We start from the raw sequence: 19,454 nt of genomic DNA on the forward strand, positions 1-19,454 counted from the left end.
TCTCTCAGGCACAAATGTGAGGCCTTGGAAGATGAGGTTCTGGAAGCAAGGGGATTAAGGCCTCCACTTTAACGGGCTACTGTGTGCCCTGATTGAACCTCCTCACATGATGTCGGGCCTGAGTGTGGGGGTCGCCAAGGCGACGGAATCGCCTTTTTTGTTGCGATCAACACCAAGTCAAAGTGAGATTTAAATCCGTACATCTAAAACATCAAAACGTGTACAATGTCATAAAACAAATAATGGAAATGAACTATTGCATGAAATGAACAATACACCCGAAATCTTTGAACATCCAAACAACAAATCCCTTTGTATTCCTCCAACCTTAGCACTTTTATTTCTACAATCTCAACAATTTGGTCTACAATAACCAAATTAATAAGAGCTGATTTTATATTACACATATTGAAAACAAATGCTATCTCTGCCCCGCATTAACTGTCACATTTACTTTTCTGCACTCATTTGAAAACAAATGCGTATATTTCTATACGCAAAGGGGGCGATCTATTTTCGACTCGACTCTAAGGGATGTTTAGGTTGTCCAGACGGTCAGGAGGGGGCGGCCGCGCCCTCCTGCTCCCCTCCCCCCATGATCCGCCACTTGGCACCTTAGAGTGCAACTTGTTGTGGGACCGGAACAACCAAGTACAGCTATAAGTACAACGCAGTATAGTCATCAAGAGACGATACTTCAACACCACAAACATTAACGGCACACACCCGAAGAAAGCCAAGAGCAACGTCGTCGCCACCCACCCGCGCTCGAAAAACAGCAAGCACGAGCAGAACAACGCCATCATCGCCACAATGGAGAAGAAGAGCGTCGACACGCCCACCACCATCCAAATCGGCAGTGCTTTAAGAAAGTCCTCGTCAGAGTAGCGGGACGTGAGGATGGAGAGGAACATGAGCATCGAGGTGAGAGAGGAGAGCGTCGCCACCGCCTCCGACAGAGGGAAGATCACGAACATCCTCTCGTTCTTGAGGATTGGGATGCCGCTGTTGTTGTATCCGCCGGGGACCGTGAAAGCCGTTGTGAACACCACGGTCGCTATCAGCATCGTCACCATCATGCATGATTTCGCGGTTTGCTTCATGAATTTCTCCCCTTCCGCTCGTATGCCTTTGTGCTCGGCCACGAATAATTCGTGAGGCGTTTGCCCTTTCTTGTTCTTCTTGTGTCTGGATGCGGGACGTACGAGCTTCTCGACCTCCTGAGAAGTTTTACATGTTATTTTTCTTTTAACACCGATGTGGGACAGTTATATGTTATTTTTCTAGTTTCAATTGCCAACACCTTGAACCACATAACTTCCCGTTGCATCTGCCAAGCTGCCCCGGGGATAGTGTCAAGCTGATTTTGAGGTGCCAATTTTCCCGCCAAGTGCAGTATGTTGTTACCATCATTGTCTACATATGTTGCTAGCAAATCTTTGGTACCGCCCAACTCATACATCAAGTTGAACACTTTTACGTAGCGACGCAAAACTGCAACATGAAATATGCTATGGCGGTCCATATTTACTTTGTATAGTAAATTATGGTCGTTATTGAATAGCTCCACTAAGAAGTCGTCGTTTCCTGATTCCGCCGCTATAAAAAATAATTCCGATGAATCTACCACTCTAACTCTTGTTGTTTCATTATTTTCCGACTCAGTATCTGTTGTTGACCCAGTAGAAGCTATTGTTTCCGCATGTGTTGACTCAGTAGCTTCTACTGTTACATTATTTATTGACTCAGTAGGAATGGCTACTTCAGTACGTGCTGACTCAGCATGAGCTGCTGCTTCAGCACGTACTGAATCAGTAACTCCGGCTCCTTCAGTATGTATTGCTGCTTCAATATCATCTCGTTCATATGATTCAATGGCATCCCACAAACAAGCAAATAATTTAGAGGCATCACGCTTTACATTCATGTCGTCGGTCTTTGACATCTTCGCGTAGCTCCGTACTAAAAATATTAGGTAACTAAGTCATGTAAAAAAATTCGAAAAACAAAATAAATATTAGATTATAATTACATGATCACCTAGAAATGCAACTATGCCAATGTAACCTAAAAGTAAAAAAAGCAAGAAGATGCATGTTATTTAATCCAAAAATACTAACCATTTGTTATAATCTTGTCCCAAAATCCTTGGCTTTTGTCACATGATAATGCTAATGGATTCCGAGCAAGCACTTGCAACGGTGTTACGCCATTGATGTCACTAGTCACAGCTAACGTTTTGTCTTCGCGCACAAGCTTTTCAGCCACATCTAATTGACACACATTATACAATATATATTAGAAAAAAGGAACTATCTATGATCGTCTTTCAAGATCATACACTTTGTTTAATCTATTGCCATATGTCAATCATCGAATAATACAATACTACATCTGTCCCGCAAAGTTTGTTACACTTTGATCCAACATGGATTATATGAAATGCAATAGAAATTAAGTGGGTTGAAAAGATTAGCGAAATGTGAATCATACTTTCATATTTATAATAAAATGCGAACGAAAATGGGTTAATGGAATATGAAGTGCAATTGCCAAAAATGATAAATGTGACAAACTTTCAGGGACGGGAGAGTATAAGATATTATACACCAGAATTGCATAATCGCCAATACCAATTGAGACGAGACAACCTTACCATATAGCTCGGAGTCGATTGCTGACGTCAACAAGTTGGCCTTTTCTAGCGGGGTCCACGATCCGATATTTGATTCAGGGTAGAGAACGTAAGCCATTTCACCAAACCCTTGCAATACAGCCATATAGAGTGGCCAAACTCCATTGTCACCCTTAATATTTGCCAAATTTGGGTATTTTTCCAACATTAATTTAGCAATTTGAACGTGGCCAGCTGCTGCAGCAAAGCATAGTGCAGTGCACCCTTTCTTGTTACGAGTTTTCACGTCTTCTTCTTCCATATTTAGCAATAAATTTTGGACGAAATATTCATGGCCCTCGACGGCAGCTATGTGCAATGCGATTTCACCTCCCTCTGTTATAGCGGTTCTGATCAAGTCTTCATTTCCGATCAAAAGCTCTCGAGCAGCTTTCCAGTCGCCCTTTAATGCAGCTCGGTGTAGCGCCATGTCGGACCGCTGGCCTCTTTCGCCTACTCAAATGTTCGGGATTAAAAAATTTAGTGAAATGTAGATCTTATTTTATGTAGTATACGAATATATAAATAAGAATACCAAAAGTGAAATCCATCATTTAATTGTGATTATCAAAATGAGAATAGCAAATATTTAACTATGAAGTTATTATATACTCTCTCTGCCCCGTCTCAAGTGAGGCGCACCTTGGGCACAAGAATTAAGAAAAATGATGTCTAGTGGGTTAAAGTAAAGTAGAGTAATGTGAAAAAAATAAAGAAAATAAAGTAAAAAAGAAAAAAAAGTATATTAGTTTTGCCAAAAAAAAAAAAGAAATACATCACTTTATTTAAAACGACCTAAAATGAAATGCGAACTACTTATAGTAGGATGGATGAAATACTACAACGAGACCTTATATAAGTGAATCAACATAAAAAGGGAAAATAAATGACACATGAAAGTTAATTACTTTCTGAAGTCCGTTAAATTAAATCCAGCCAAAAATATTCTTAAATCAAAATGCATTAATATAAGAATCTAATAAAATAAAATAAAATTATAAAAAGATCTAATAAAACAAAATGCATATAAGTATAAAAATTTAATAAAACAAAAATTTCTAGAAAAAACTAATAAGTTAGAATAAAATGTATACATAAATGATAAAACAATCTTCTAAAAAAGTTTCAGTTTGTTTATATATGCCTCCAAATTTGAACAACAATACTCCCACTGTTCTATTAATATATTTAATTTTATTTTTAATAACTCATTTTTTTAATAAAGTGATGTTCATTTTCCTCTAAATATACTTTAATTTTTTTTCTATTTTTTTACTTGTTTAACTATGCATTAAAATTATATCATCTCAAATGTCTTAATGTTTATGGCTTGAGGAATTATTGAATATTATTGTGTGCTGACTCCAGTCTACGCAACCAATAATTCATTTAGAAAACGTCAATTCATTGACAATATATGACATTGGAAAGATGTCGTCATACATAGGCTCATCATAGTCCACTATCTTTGTCTCTCTCAAAAATAATACTCCTCGCATAATAGATGTCACACTTTCCTTTTTAGTTTGTCCCACAAAAGATGTCACATTTCTATTTTTGGAAAAGTTCTCTTTCACATTAATTTAAAAATTATATTTTCTCTCTTTATTTCACACACAAAACAAAATCTCATAAAATCTCGTACAGTCCCACAAGTGTGACATCTCTTGTGGGACGAATGGAGTAAGTAAATCATTGCCAATTTCAAAATTAAATTAATACTATTCCCTTCTCTCCATAGTTTGTACTCCACTAATACTTCTATTTGAGCTGTTCTATTATAATTGAATTATGTCCTATTTTGATAAATTTTAACGCATACTAATATAATCATGTTAATTAAATTCGTGTGCAAGTATATAGAAACTTACGACAAGGTGAAGAATAACCATTTTGATTCAGATCTGTCTCATGTTTTGAGAAAAAAATCCCCATGGAATATGAGCTTCCGATCTACACAAATACAAGGAAATATTAATTCACACACACACCTCAAATTAATTAATAATTAATGCTTCAAACCTATATGTTCAAGAAGAAAACATGAGAAATTACGTACCACCTTTGAAAAAGAGAGAGAATAAGTGTGTGTGTGAGAGAGACAGGTGTTAGAATTTGGGAAGAATGTTGAATGTTTATTATTGCATATATATAAGTGTGATCATAAGAGCATCCACAACCGTGCTCTTGCCAACGAGTACGGTTGTGGGCCCGGCCCCACTTTTTTTATCTACTCTTAGGCAAGAGCACAACACCCACAACCGTGCTCTTCAGCAAGGACGAGCACAAGGGCCCCACCATTCTATTATTCAATTTGAATAAAAACATTTCCACAAAATTAAAATGCATTAAAAATATCCGGAATAATATTACAAATTACAAATAAAATAAAAATTACATAATTAAATCCTAAAATTTAAAAAGTACGTAATTAAAATCCTAAAAATTAAAAATTACATAATTAAATTCATAAGTGACCGAATTTCGTCCAAATGGATGATGAATGTGTGTATTTATAGATGGTTTTGAGATTAAATATTTTTATAAAAATTTCAAAAAAACGGTAATAAAACGGCTATATTTTTGGGAATCCGATTTTTTTAAATTTTTGGTATTATTTTCGATTTAAAAAAAATACCAACTGCCAATAGAAACACGCCACATCGCCCAGCTCGCTGGCACGGACGTGCTATTAGCTAAGAGCACGTCCGTGCCAGCGACAAGGACGGACGGAGAGCTTGTGCTGACAGTTGCAGATGCTCTAAAAGGAGCATATTCTGAAATATGCTGAAATATCTTTGTAATTTCCTACCTTTTGTCGACATTTTCCTTATTCCACAGCAAGTGGTAGCAAAAAGTAAGTGACCATTGAAATTTGAAAGATAAAATAGTAGGTACTAAGTACTTAATAAAAATTAATCTTGCGTTCATTGACTAAAAATAAATCTTGCGCACGTTAATTGACATAAATAAATTACATCAAGTTTTCTTGATTGTTTGGTCAAATTAATTACGGACTTCCATTTTTAAAATTTGAGAAAAAGTTGCGGATGTCCATGTAAATTTAAAGAGTATAAAACCAATTAGGACTTAGAAGCGAAAAGACTACTTTTGTTATCCAAATAGTAGTACAAAAGTAATTCACTTTTATAGATAATGAAGTTTCTTACCGAAAAAAATAATACTATAGAGAAGATAAAAGATGAATTTTATAAAGAATAAAGAAGATTGGAAGAAATAATGACATACCGGTATGTCTATTTTATTTTATTTTTTTAACTTACAAAATAATATTGTCCATATTGAATAGGAAAAAAACAGAATGGAGATAATACTCCCTCGGCCTATTAAATACTCTGTCCGTTCAGCTTTATTAAAGGCGTACATTTTCTGTTTTGCATTCGTTTTGAAAAAAATAATAAATAATTAAAATAAAGAAAGAATAAAATAAGAAAGAATATAATGCAGAGAAAATAAAAGTCTCTATTAACATGAACGTGAAACATTTTTTTTGTACGAGATTTGTGTAGTATTTTTTTTGAGTTAATGGAGAGAATAAAGTAAAAAAAAAGTAGAATTCATATTGTTTTCATTTTAAAAATGTGTCATTTTTAATAGGGTAACCTATGAAAGAAAATATTTTATTTTCAATGGAACAAATATTTAAAAGATGATATGCCACATTTTTCATGCAAGTATTTATCACCCTAACTCCCACTACATGTCATGACTCCCAGCCTCTGTCTGGTCCACTACAACAATTATTCAACATGAAAGTCAAGAAAATTATGAGTAAAATAGTTTAGGAATTCAAATTCGACTCTTATTCGATTCTAATTTTACTAGGAACAATTATTAGAATTCAGTAGTTGGATTGAAAGGACAGTTTTAACTTTTAACTACCACGGAAATAAAAGGTAAAGCACCCGACAAGACATATGCATGTATTGAATCATCTACTCATATACTTCTTCAGTCCCACTTTAGAAGTCTCGATTTATCATTTTTTAACTTTTTAGTATTTCACTTTAGGAATTCCAATTAAAATATTCTATAAATAGTAGGTTTCATGTCCTATTAACTTTTTTTAATGAGAAATATCTTGTCAACAAGCTCACTTTTAAATTATGAAAACAAATTGACTAAATATTACTCCTTTGCACTCATTCTAAGTTTACAATTTTCAATTTTGATTGGCAAACTTTAAAAATAAAATTATCATTATCTCTACTTTATTCTCTCACCACTCATTTCATAAAATAAAACTGCATAAAATTTCATGTCGATTTGAATACTCTACTTAAAGTGAGTCTAGGCAAATGTTGGGATATTTTAGACTATTATGGGTAGAGGTATTCAAGGTTTACGGTTCCGGCGAATAACCGTGAAATCGTAACCGACGGTTATTTTTCCAAACCGGAACCGTGAGAATTTTTCCGAACCGAAACGTCGATTTTAGAACCGTGGTTTGGTTCAGGTTCAAAAATTCACGAACCGAAACCATGCCGGAACCGCGAAAAACCACCGGAAAATCATGAAACCGCAAAAATCCTTTGAAAATCGACGGTTCGGAACCGTTAAAAACAGCCGGTTCCGAAACGAAACCGTAACCGCGAAACACCCTCGCGATTCGGTTATAGTTCGTCAATTTCTAAAATCGGAAGCTAGTTCCAAACCGACAGTTACGGTTCAGAACCGTGGGCACGCTCTAATTATTTATGGGTATGGCATTTAAAGATTACGTTTACTTATGGGGCACATAAGTAAATTTTGATAACTAAAATTAAATATGGCCATTTTATAAAGTAGACATTTGCTTGCAATAGTAATATCCGACATGGCATCTACCGAAGATTTAGTCAAGCAGAAAGTAACTGTCAACCAATGGTGGTGGTACTACAATAGGATATTTTCGAAAGTAAGTAGTTCTCCAAATATCAATAATGATTTTCATTTACTAATTAATAAAAAAATGTACGAGTATTAAAAACTATGTTGCACTTTATTTTCGATAGTAATAATTTCTTTTTTCAAATATCAATAATGATATTCATTTTTCCTGATATTGTCATGGTGATTTAAATTCTCAATTTACTAATTAATAAAAAAAATGTAGGAGTATTTAAAACTATGTTAACTTATTGTCATATTTCGATATATGATTGGGTGTCTATAATTAACCAATGCATATAATTTAATTTCTTTGAAAGGCTATCATATTTCGATATTTGATTTGAGTGTCCATAATTGAGCAACACATTTAATTTAATTTAATTTCTTTGGAGGCTGTATGTTCTAGAAATGTGCGGTTTCTACTTTTTCAATCAATACATATATGGAACCATAGTAATATTATTGCCGACCAATCAAATCAACTTTAACAAAGAGGCCAAGGTTTTTCCACTGAGGAAGAAGGAAGGAAATGAGGAAATGAACGATGACTTGAAGTAGAAAATATAGATTTGAGTTCTTGATTTTTTGGCCCCAAGAATTGTTGTGAAAGTGTTTTTCTATATAAGATGAGCAAAATATTCAAATCGTGTTAAATGGTGAAATAGAAATAAAAGCTAAAAATAAGATTGGGTTCATCATTAAAGTGGATTGGGTTCTTTCTAAGTTTTTAGATTCAGCCCAATCTAGGCCCGCTTAGTAAGTGGGCTGGATCGCACAAAAAATATTTTTAATACTTTTTCTAATTTTTTTCATGTATTTTAAAATTTTTTTATTAATGACAAAGTAATTATATTTAGAAAATTAAATTATTTACAGAATTCTATATCTTCACTTATAGTTGATATATTTACTGGATGATTTTTTAATATATTATTTATTAAATAAATATTTACATTCAAATTTATCATTTTGCAATTATTTTTAATAAAATTCAAATGTGTGGGTAATTGTAAAAAATTAAAATAATACAAATGTAAGGACAAATGTAAAGAATTACTCCCTTCGTCCCACAATAATAGTCATGTTTTTCCATTTCCGTCTGTCCCACATTAAAAATCATATTTCACTTATATTACTATAAATGGTAAGTAGGTCACACATTCTACCAACTTATTCTACACACATTTTATTATAAAATTAATATATATAAGTGGGACTCTTATTCCATAACTTATTCAACCAAATTTCCTTTACATTTCTTAAAATTCATGCTCAAACCAAATAGGACTCCTATTATGGACGGAGGGAGTATTAAGTAGAATCAGTAGTTGTGGCTCTTATTTGGGCTTGACGTAGGCTGAGTTGTGCGTGGGTCTGGGCGGATCTCTGATGGTCTTGGGTCTGGGTTTGAAAATTGGACCAATTGGAGCCTACTTCAACCAATGATCCATGTGTATACCTATTTCGTTTCACTAATGGGTTGTGCTTGGGTCGGCCATACAAGGCTTGGGTCATGTTGGGCGAGGTCCGTTTGGCCCAGTTGACAACTCGACACGGCAGGCACCAAACACGAACCAAATTAATGCGACAATCAGCCCCTATGCGAATAATAAGAATGTGAAGCTAACATATATACCACTATTCATTATCTCAACACATCATATCTTTTTGAAGTCTATGATTATATCCAATTCCTAGCATCGCTCATGTTATCAGGAGTACTAATCTTTGACGAGAATAAGAAGTTTGGACATCAATCTCTAGTCTAATCAATTTCTATCAAGGCCTAATAAACAGATTCTGTTACACATGATTTTTCTAGTACAATATTATCTCTCTAAATGATTTTTGCAGCCTATATAACACATGAATAACAAATATTTCAAAGCAAAGTAACGCATAACGGGCTTCCTTCATCAGCTATAACAAAGCCCAATTCAAGTGTAGAAAATGGCCCTTGATATTTTCAGCAATTTATAATGATTCATAATTTACAGATCTAATGCCATCCATTCTCTATTCTCTTATATTTTTGGAATTTTAATATTTAGTAATTTTAATTAAGTTAAGTTTGGTTTGTTTGAAAGCCACTTGTAGACATGAAAGTGGGCTTTTTATAAATTTAGAGATAGCCCATTGGTACCTTTCTATGGTATTTGCCTATTTGGTACTCCCTTCGTTCCTTATTAATTGAGTTATTTCTTTTCAGCACGAATTTTAAGAGTTGTGTGTTAAATGGATGGTAAATAAAGTAAAAGTGATGAAGAGAGAATAAAATAAAAAAGAAAATTATTTTTTGCCAAAAATAAAATTGACTCAATTATCTTGGAACTGGGGAAGTTTAAATTTTCTGACATTGCAAATAAGTTTATGGTTGTTTGGTTTTTTAGTTGAGGCTGATTTAATTAACTAGGAGTCATTATTAATTTGTATTGTATGAACAGTATACTATATATTAGATATAAATGGGGTAAGAGAGAGTAAATACGTTGCATTTTATTAATAATGAAAATCAATAAGTGGGATAAAGGAAACAATTAAAACAAATCATCAAATTCGGTGGTCTAAATAGTACTACATATTCTTGTTTGCGCGCACACACACATGCACAAAGAGAGATGAGAAGCTTAATGCCCTAGAAAATGTATACCATATTTACACATAATATGGATGTAAATTTCAATTGGCAGGATATTTTTTTAGAAAGATGTAATTTAAATATCTCTATTTGTATTATATTTGTAAAACCCTTGTAGAGAAGAGTTGAGCGCATCTCTCTATTTTTACTTTGAAACTTTTCCGTTGATTTTTGCTCTACCTCCTCCTCTATTTACTACCATCACCTCCGGTCCGCTCTTCAACTATCACCATCTCTCGCACGACTGTCAGTCTACTTCTTCTGTCGCCCTTTACCACTTCAGTAGAACTATCGTCAACCGAAGCTAGAAGTTTAGGATGATGTGTAGTGTTAGTGTACTCGGTTGTCGATAGTCGTGTAGTACGGAATGCTTCTCGTTTGACACATGAGAATCATCGCCGGCAACACTTTTCTTCCACCACGGTCATGAGAGACTTTTGATTAATAGAATTGGTATTTATACAACATTTTGTAGCTTTTGGTATTCTTCTCCTTTCACATTCTTCTCTATTTAGTGAGCACAATTTAATTTATAATAAATTAAATCAAGAAATTTTGGAATTTTGATTCACAGAATTTATTTGTAAAGAGTATTTATTGAGATTTTTTTATACCAATATTTGATTTAATTTAATGAAATTAGCTAGTTTAAAAATTTAGCCATTTATTTCAATTGTACAAATGGGCGAAATTGTTGTTATTTGCTGATTTGAAGATTGAGTGATCGTTAGTGCCAGTTACAAATTTTGGGTAATAAATGCATTAATAGTATTTAATTATCCTAATCAACCAAATATTTAGATTTATTGAAAATCTTGCATAAAGTTTATAAATATTCAAATTCATGCCTATAACTCATAAATATTTACATTCAAGGCCAAAACTCAACTTTTATATATGTATAGATAGATAGATGAAAATCAATCACTTATAGTGGGATAAAGGAAATGATTAAAACAAACCATCAAATTCGGTGGTCTAAATAGTACAACATATTCTTGTTTGCGCGCACACACATACACATAGAGAGATTTTTATTTGTACCAATGGCAGATCCATGTGTCAGTCCACGGTCCATCAACTGCGCCACCAGTCCAAACTCCATTAAATTCGGTCGTTGGATCTGACATCAAGCACACATTGCGACCATTCGACCAGTGTTGACCGTCTCATCGCCACTGGACTATGTATACTAGAAATGTAACGGGTTGTACGGTCGGAACAACCCCGTGCAGTGGTAGGTACAACGTAGTATAGACACCAACAGAGGAAATTCTAACACCATAAACATCATTGGCGCGCTCACCAAGAAGATCAAGAGCAGTGTCATGGCCGGCCACCCGTGCTCGAAAAACGGCAGCCACGTGACGAATGCGACGAAGAGCGATGACAAGCCAACCGCCAGACAAAGGGGCAGCTTTTTGAGGAAGTCCTCGTCGGAGTAACGAGACGTGAGTAATGACAAGAACATGAGCATCGAGGTGAGCAACGAGAACATCACCACCACTTCTGAAGCCGGAAACACCGTGATTATCCTATTGTTGCCGGGGACGGTGAATGCCGTCGTGAACACAACCGTGGCGACGAGCATGCACGATTTTGCGGTTTGCTTCATGAATTCCTCTGCTTTTTTCTTCAGCTCTTTGTGCTCAGATACGAATAATTCGTGAGGCGTTTTCCCTTCAGAATTTTTCTTGTTTCTGAACGCCGGCCAAACAATCTATAGTTCGAATAATTCGACCAAGAAGTCATCGTTTCCCGATTCTGCCGCTATAAAAAATAACTTGGAAGAATCTATAGTTGCTTTTCTGTTTTCTTCACATGATTCAATGTCTTCTTTACATGATTCAGCAGCATCCCACAAACGATCCATTAACGTATAGGCATCACACTTTGCATTCTTTGACTTCTTCCTGTAGGATAGTACTATACATATAGTGGATTTGAACTCTTGTGAGAACTTAGATTTGTAACACCAAATAAATGATGTGTTGATTTACCAAAACATAAAATTGATATGAACTATATCAAATTCGTGTGGTTCAATGGGTCGGTTTTGCTCGGCTAAAAGTCGAGTTGGCCCGATGGACCCGAAACTTAACACACTTAGGGCGTGGTCTAGCTAGATCCAACCTGCATTTGGGTCTACTTAGGCTACATCAAAATATATTCTCTTCGTCTCATCAAATTTTTTTTTAATTCTACTCGTATGTATTGCTCCATACACTAATATTTTCACAATTATGTACTTTGTCTACAAATGGTCTGATACGGATATATTCATATATTTTAAGCATGAGTTTAGTTAATCATTTGTATATTAGTATTTGATACCTTTATTGATTGATTTCCTTAGTTATAGGATTAGATTTTATTTGATTTAGTTTGTTAGAATTTGATTTATTTCCATTATTTTAAGAAATCTTTTTGTACCATACTTATTATAAATATGTGTGGAGTATTTCATTATAATTAAGAATGAAGAATTAATTAAAATTATCATTCTCACGGTTTCTCTTCTAGAGAAACCGCCGTTCTCTCTCTCATACCATCATTTCATTCTCGTATTATTTTTTTTCAAATTATTTCTCAATATGTATTAATCCATAATTAATAGGTAACATGGTCCATGTCCATGATTTAAAGATCCATTTTGCTTTTTGGAACGTCCACATTTAAAGATCCATTCAATTGCTTTCACTTTATAATGCTACCTCAGATTTCACTAATTCTAACTTTCACTCTACATTATTTTCTTCGTCCCACAAGAATATGCACTCTTTTCCTTTTTTAGTCCGTTCCATAAAAATATGCACTTTCCAAATTTGAAAACTTTTCTCTCTCTAGTGAGGGGAGACTCATTCTCCACTAATAATACTTTAATTACTTTTTCTTTCTACTTATATCTTCCTTTACTAATTGTGCATTAAAACTCATGTCCATCCAAAAATGCATATTCTTGTGGGAGGAAGAGAGTATAAAACTAATACACATATATTCCACAAATTTTATTCATTCATCTTTTCACAAAATCAAACAAAATCTTAAAACTAGTGTAAAATCAAAATGATTTTTTAAGTCGGGTACGAAGGGAGTAGTTTAAAACGTTTGACCGACAGAACATATAGTTGTTGAGTGTCATTGATTTCATTTTTTTTGGTAGTGGATTAAAGGGTAACGGTCTTAATATATAGGTTACTCTAATAAAAGAAAAGGCTTTAGACAAGTTCAAGTGAAGTTTATAGTTTGAGGCACGAAGACTAATTTTGTGGGACGAGGTCAGAATAAAATTTATGAGATTCAAAATTATACTAACCAATCTTGGCCCAGAATCCTTGGTCATTGTTATGAGAAAATGTCAATGGCTTCCTCGCAAGCACATGCAACGGTGTCTCGCCATTGCTATCTTCTGCTACCGCCAATGTATTATCTTCGTCCAAAATCTTTATAGCTAGATCTGAAAAAAAAAAATCCAAATACATACATTATACTCCCTCCGTCCCGGGCTACTCGCTCATTTCCTTTTCGGCTCGGAGATTAAGGAATGAGTGTATAGGAAAGTCAAAAATGACGGCTGTAGGTGAAATTTTTTACTAAAAATGGAAAGAGTGCAAGTAACTTGGGACGCCCAAAAAGGAAATAAGTGCGAGTAGTGCGGGACGGAGGGAGTACTTATTTAACAAGCAATTATTATACTCTGGCACACCACTTTTAGGCTGTGTTTGGTATTCTGACAGGTTAGATGACATGTAGTTAGTTAATTATACATATTGCACTATTCCCTCATGTCAACTCAAATTTATCCACTGTTTGATATGAATTGCGGGACCCAGTTATACAAATAATCAGATGTTTGGTAGTGAATTGGGGAGTCGTATCGTATTTGACAAATACCCTTGGTGGGATTTAATTATTGGCTGCAAATCACAGTGGCCGGAATTCATTTTTTGGTGGTAAGACAAAACAAAAAATTTGGCGGTTTCTTTTTCCGCCTATTCATCAACCCAGGCGGGAATTTTATTAGCTGGGGAAAAAATCAAAATTTTGGCGCTTTTATGGAGCGCCTATTTAACACCGTTGTCTCATTGGACTATCACTCCAGCGTAGCGGTGAACATTCTTGGTCTTTGAAGCATTATTGCAGTAATTTCTTCTCCAACGCTTTGCTGTGTTATGGACTGATATTTTTCCTAATTTGGGACTAAGTTCTGTTTTTTTCTAATATCTTTCGGCATGTGCCGCTGGTTATATTCAGGGGATTGTAGTAGCGAGCATGGATTTGGGTGGAAGAGTTAATCCTCAAGGTAGATTCCCGTCATTTAATTATGAATCATGGATTGATTAATATTTTCATCAGCGACGTGTAAAGTATACTATGTTTTCCTTCATGTTTGTCGATTTTGTAGCTGGCATTGGACTCGGCAGGGCTGCTATGCAAAGGGGTGTCGAACGTCATCGTCGCGTGTGGTCGCGGAGGGAGGAGGAAATTCTGATTTCCACGCTGAAAGATCTTGCTGCACTAGGTTAGAAATCCGATAACGGATTTAGAGCCGGGTACCTTGCAAAGGTAGAAGAGGCTCTCCGACGTGAGTTCCCTACCACTGATTTGAAGGTGAACCCCAACATCACATCCAAAATTAGCGCTTGGAAAAAAAACTACTATAGCCTTCAAGGGGTGCTGAACCACAGTGGCGTGGGGTTCAACTTGCGTGGTGATTTCATGGTTGATTGTGATGATCAGCAGTGGGAGCATATCATACGGGTAGGTCTCATCTTCTTCACATTGGCACATTGATATAGTATACACACAAATTCTAACAGTTGGTTAATTATTACAGGTTGACAGTCACGCCCGTTTCATTAGGAACAGACCTTGGCCCTTGTGGGATGATTGGAAAGAGATCTTTGGTAAAGATCGTGCTAGCGGGACCAGCGCTAAAGACATCTCTGACGCTGCGATCAGAGCCAGAGTCCGGGCAAATGTGCCTACACCAACTCCTGATAGTGACTATGTAGGCTCGTTGGATGAAAATTGGGGAAACCTTGGATCTCCGGCTACAGCTGTATCAGAATCTGCAGGGGAAAGCCCCGAGGGGGTGGACCGTGGTGCCCCAGTAACATCCAAAAAGGCAAAGAGGGCTAAACTTTCCACCCATATTGGTGGAATGGTGGATTTACTGAAGCAGATTCATGATGACTCCAACACACGCCTAGAGATGTTGTCCACGAGGATTGGGTACGAGGTGGATCTGAGCAAGGCGAGAAAGGATGCATATGAGGTTCTGAGCACCATTGATGGTCTCTCAATGCTGGACATCTTTGACATTGGTGAAGTTCTTGTTGCTAACCCGGCTCGTCATGATTTCTTTATGGGGATGCCGCCAATTGCTCGTCCTGCATATGCACTTCGTGTGCTTGCCGAGAAACGAGCTGGGCAGGTGTAGTATCTTGGGTGTTCACTTCACTTGGTTTGATCTAGTAGTTTGGCTTTTGTCTTAACATATATGTATGTAATGGCTATTGCAAGTAATCCCTCTTCTGATGTGGTCAATGGCTTTTGTCTTGTAAATAGTAGTAACTAGGATGGGACTTGCAGTCATATATCGAGGACCACATAGTGAAGTTTCATAGTACTTAGGGTATCCTATGTAAGGAAGGAAAGAAGTAATGAAGTTTCCTAAGTTTTTGTATGTGATATGTTCTGAATGTGTAGTATGATTTCATCTTTTTTTTGGTTCACAAAGTGGTAAATAGGTATACATAAGACTTTAAGCAATCAGAACACATAATATCCTCTAATAATACCATCATTAATCACACAATGATAGTTTTAGATTTTTTGGATGATAAAATGATACTTTTGCATCATAAAATGATAGTTTGAGGGGATAAAATGATAGTTTCAAATGATAAAATGATACTTTTGTTTGATAATGATAGTTTTAGATTTTTTTATGATAAAATGATACTTTTGCATCATAAAATGATACTTTGACGGGACAAAATGATAGTTTCAAATGGATAAAATGATACTTTTGTTTAATAATGATAGTTTTAGATTTTTTGGATGATAAAATGATACTTTTGCATCATAAATGAACATAACATCAAAGTTATACTCAAAATTCAAAATAACTTGTTGAAATGAACATAACATCAAACTAACATCATACTACAATTGAATTCAGAACAAGTAGATTGTCTGCGTGACTACTACATATAACAAAAGTATAGAATAGTCAATTACAATCCATTCAAAAACTACCAGATAGTAAGAAATAGAAGTTGCTAAAGTAGGCGGCCAATTACAATCCCAAATAAAAATATTACAACAGCCATAAACATGAAGACGACGTGGATATGGAGTAGGCGATCAACATACACTTCCCGAGCCCCCGATGTAACCCTCTCAGTAGCACTTCTTGTCCTGATCTGGTAATCATCACACCAAATAAAGGATTTCACATGTTTTCCATAATGGGGACATTTGTAGTAGTAACGGCCAGGATGAGTTGCAGCTTCCCCTGCGCGTAGCAACAACATGGTACCAGCCCCACACGCACAGGGTGGCCCCTCCGCGGCGGTGTCATGCTTCAACTCCATGCTCCTACACAACAAAAAGGAACCAAACAACACATTCAATTTGGAGGCTGAAAACAAATATCAACTACTGAAGTATAGTCAACTCAACAACACATATCAATTCAATAAAAACATGCAAATGTATAAATGGTTAACTTGGTTCCACATGGATATGGCAAGGTTGTCCCTTTTCTGATTCCACTCTGCTGTTGGATCTACTGACTCAACGAAATCTACTTCTGCATTTTCAAGAACATCATCCCCAGATAAGTTCTCTGGCTCAAGCTGCATTTCAAATGGATCAGAGTCCATCTGACCTCTGATGAAGTTATGGAGCAAGAAACAAGTCATTATAAGTCTGTTTTGTATTTGAATCGGATAGTAGGATGGGGAACGGAGAATTCCCCATCGCATTTTCATCACACCAAATGCTCGTTCGATAACATTCCGTGCTTTCGTGTGCCTCATATTAAATAATTCAGTTGGATTCTGTGGACGAATAGCATTGGGCCCCCATTCTTTGAGATGATACCTCACACCTTTGTACGGTGTGAGAAATCCTTCGCTGTTCGCATACCCATTATCACACAAGTAGTAGCTTCCTAAAAGAGGCAATATTATGTCAAACAATAGAATGGTGTATGAGGGTTGGTATGTAGAAGAAAGAGTAGACAAGGGGATTGAAAGACATAATATAACCTTTTGGGACTTTAAGCCCATTTGGTCTATTGATTGCATCTCTTAGGATTCGTGAATCACCGGCTGAGCCCTCCCAGCCAGATAAAACATAAACAAAACGAAGCTTTCTATCGCAAACTGCCAGTACATTCGTGGATATCTGGCCCTTCCGAGTTCGGTATCTTGCTTTGTCTCCATTGCTCACTGTCACGTTTATATATGTGCCATCTAAAGCACCCAAGCAACCCTAAAATATGAAAAGATGTGTTCAAATTTAATAGAGTGACTGAAATGAACGGGGTTTACAACCGAATAAGCTTTACCGGAAAACACTTCCACCGTGGATCTGTACAACCATCATTTACAGGTTCTGGTGTAACCAGCAGATCTCCATGAAGTTGCAAGATTGAACTCAAAATTGAGTGAATGTAGTGTGATATCGTTTGCAAAGAGCGACGAAAATTGAAGCCCACAATGCGATTTTTGCTATGATGCGCCAAAACACAAAGGAACATTGCAACCTGCTCTTCGACGGTAACCCACCTTCCGTCAATCAGGCTAGTCCGCTCGCGTAGTAGAATGCATAATCGACCAAATGTATTACGATCCATTCTAAGATTGTTTATACAATCAACGTCAGTAAGGCCTACCAGCCGCGTTAGGTGGGCGACTTGTGCCGGAACACGTTCTAATATTCGATAAGGCCGAACATTTAATCTTCGTTGACGAAGTGACCTGTAGTCGCGCATACATTCCAGAATAGCTATAAACAACAGCCGTTTCACACGATTGACCTCCTGATACTCTTCCACAACCAGCGACACAGCGTCACGTTCATGACTACCAGACCTCACAGGCAACATATCCGAATGTTGGGAATATGAGGGTTTTTGGGTGAATAAATAACATAGTGCACAAAGAAATTGCAATTTGGGCAAAAATTCGGCAAATCAACAAAACAACCAAATCCATAACCCACAAACTTCGTACTAGCAGGCGATACCCAAGATGTTCATGTATGTGACCATACAAAGAAGAAAACAGAACTCAAAACCGAAGAAATACCCATGAACTCAAAACAGAACTCAAAGCTCCGGTAAATAGACGAAATATACTAACATGGGAAACAAAATTGCAAAGTTTGGAGAATTACCTAGAATTCCAAGTGTGTGGGGTTCTCTCCGTCTTCTTCAGCGATGAAGAAATAATTGAGGAGATGAGGGTTTTTATTTCAAATTTGGTGTTCAATTGTCGGTAGAAAATAATTCAATTTATCACAAAATAGAGTAAATGAGAAGGGATATTTTGGTCAAATAACTGGCTGCTTGTTGTAGATTCCGAGGCATAAAATTTATCCGCAGCAAATCGAGATGTTAAAAATTGGGGTGGAACAGTGGTTTTTGGACGGAACGGAGCTCTATCTGAGTCCGTTATGGGTTTCCTAATTTTGTACCAAACGAAGAGAAGAGCATAGATAAAATGGCTTAACCATGCTCCTGGCTACTACCAAACACAGCCTTAGTGGTTTGAGATTTTTTAGTTGATCGACAAAAAATCAACACATACCAAACAATTCGGAGTCGATTGATGACGTCAACAAATTAATTTTTTCTAGTGGGGTCCACGATCCGATTTTTGACTGATGGTAGAGAAAGTCAGCCATTTCTCCAAATCCTTGCAATACAGCCATATAGAGTAGCCAAACTCCATTTTCACCCTTCATATTGGCCAATTTTGGGTGTTTTTGTAACATAATTTCAGCAATTTTAGTGTGACCAGCTGCAGCTGCAAAGCAAAGTGCAGTGGCGTTCCATGTCATCTATTTCCATAATTTCCAATAATTTTGAGACGAATTTTGTATGCCCTTCGAGCGCGGCTATGTGCAGCACGATTTCACCTCCTTCCGTTATGGCGGTTTTGGCCAAGTCTTTGTTTCTGGTCAAAAGCTCTTCAACGGCATTCCAGTCGCTCTTCTTTTGCCTATTTTTAG

At 36.1% G+C, this 19,454-nt stretch overlaps 3 protein-coding genes across 8 annotated transcripts; 1 reads left to right on the plus strand and 2 right to left on the minus strand.

Moving 5' to 3' along the window:
* Positions 1 to 408: 408 nt before the first annotated feature.
* Positions 409 to 4,771, minus strand: LOC121774031. Its single transcript, XM_042170949.1, has 6 exons — positions 4,734 to 4,771; positions 4,546 to 4,627; positions 2,657 to 3,127; positions 2,121 to 2,270; positions 1,304 to 1,962; positions 409 to 1,220 (listed from the first exon to the last, which is right to left on the minus strand). The coding sequence occupies exons 2-6, from the start codon at positions 4,607 to 4,609 to the stop codon at positions 528 to 530; spliced, it is 2,037 nt and encodes a 678-aa protein (XP_042026883.1). The 5' UTR covers positions 4,610 to 4,627; positions 4,734 to 4,771; the 3' UTR covers positions 409 to 527.
* Positions 4,772 to 14,314: 9,543 nt separating this feature from the next.
* On the plus strand, positions 14,315 to 15,725 carry LOC121774185. Of its 2 annotated transcripts, XM_042171101.1 has the most exons (4): positions 14,315 to 14,347; positions 14,460 to 14,508; positions 14,611 to 14,966; positions 15,043 to 15,725. In XM_042171101.1, exons 3-4 carry the CDS (start codon positions 14,925 to 14,927, stop codon positions 15,646 to 15,648), a joined length of 648 nt encoding a protein of 215 aa, XP_042027035.1. In that variant the 5' UTR covers positions 14,315 to 14,347; positions 14,460 to 14,508; positions 14,611 to 14,924; the 3' UTR covers positions 15,649 to 15,725. The 2 variants fall into 2 exon arrangements, with proteins under 2 accessions (XP_042027035.1, XP_042027036.1); XM_042171102.1 differs by having other exon boundaries at positions 14,329 to 14,508.
* A 630-nt stretch (positions 15,726 to 16,355) lies between these two features.
* On the minus strand, positions 16,356 to 18,977 carry LOC121774652 (putative nuclease HARBI1). 5 transcript variants are annotated; one of them, XM_042171506.1, is made up of 6 exons: positions 18,618 to 18,977; positions 17,788 to 18,304; positions 17,486 to 17,711; positions 17,104 to 17,388; positions 16,943 to 17,025; positions 16,356 to 16,811 (listed from the first exon to the last, which is right to left on the minus strand). In XM_042171506.1, exons 2-6 carry the CDS (start codon positions 18,211 to 18,213, stop codon positions 16,791 to 16,793), a joined length of 1,041 nt encoding a protein of 346 aa, XP_042027440.1. In that variant the 5' UTR covers positions 18,214 to 18,304; positions 18,618 to 18,977; the 3' UTR covers positions 16,356 to 16,790. The 5 variants fall into 5 exon arrangements, 3 of the variants coding, with proteins under 3 accessions (XP_042027440.1, XP_042027438.1, XP_042027439.1); XM_042171504.1 differs by having other exon boundaries at positions 16,943 to 17,388; XM_042171505.1 differs by having other exon boundaries at positions 16,943 to 17,388; positions 17,788 to 18,313.
* Positions 18,978 to 19,454: the final 477 nt, after the last annotated feature.

Source organism: Salvia splendens, chromosome 17 (genome assembly GCF_004379255.2).
Source record: "Salvia splendens isolate huo1 chromosome 17, SspV2, whole genome shotgun sequence".
Lineage (NCBI taxonomy): Eukaryota > Viridiplantae > Streptophyta > Magnoliopsida > Lamiales > Lamiaceae > Salvia > Salvia splendens.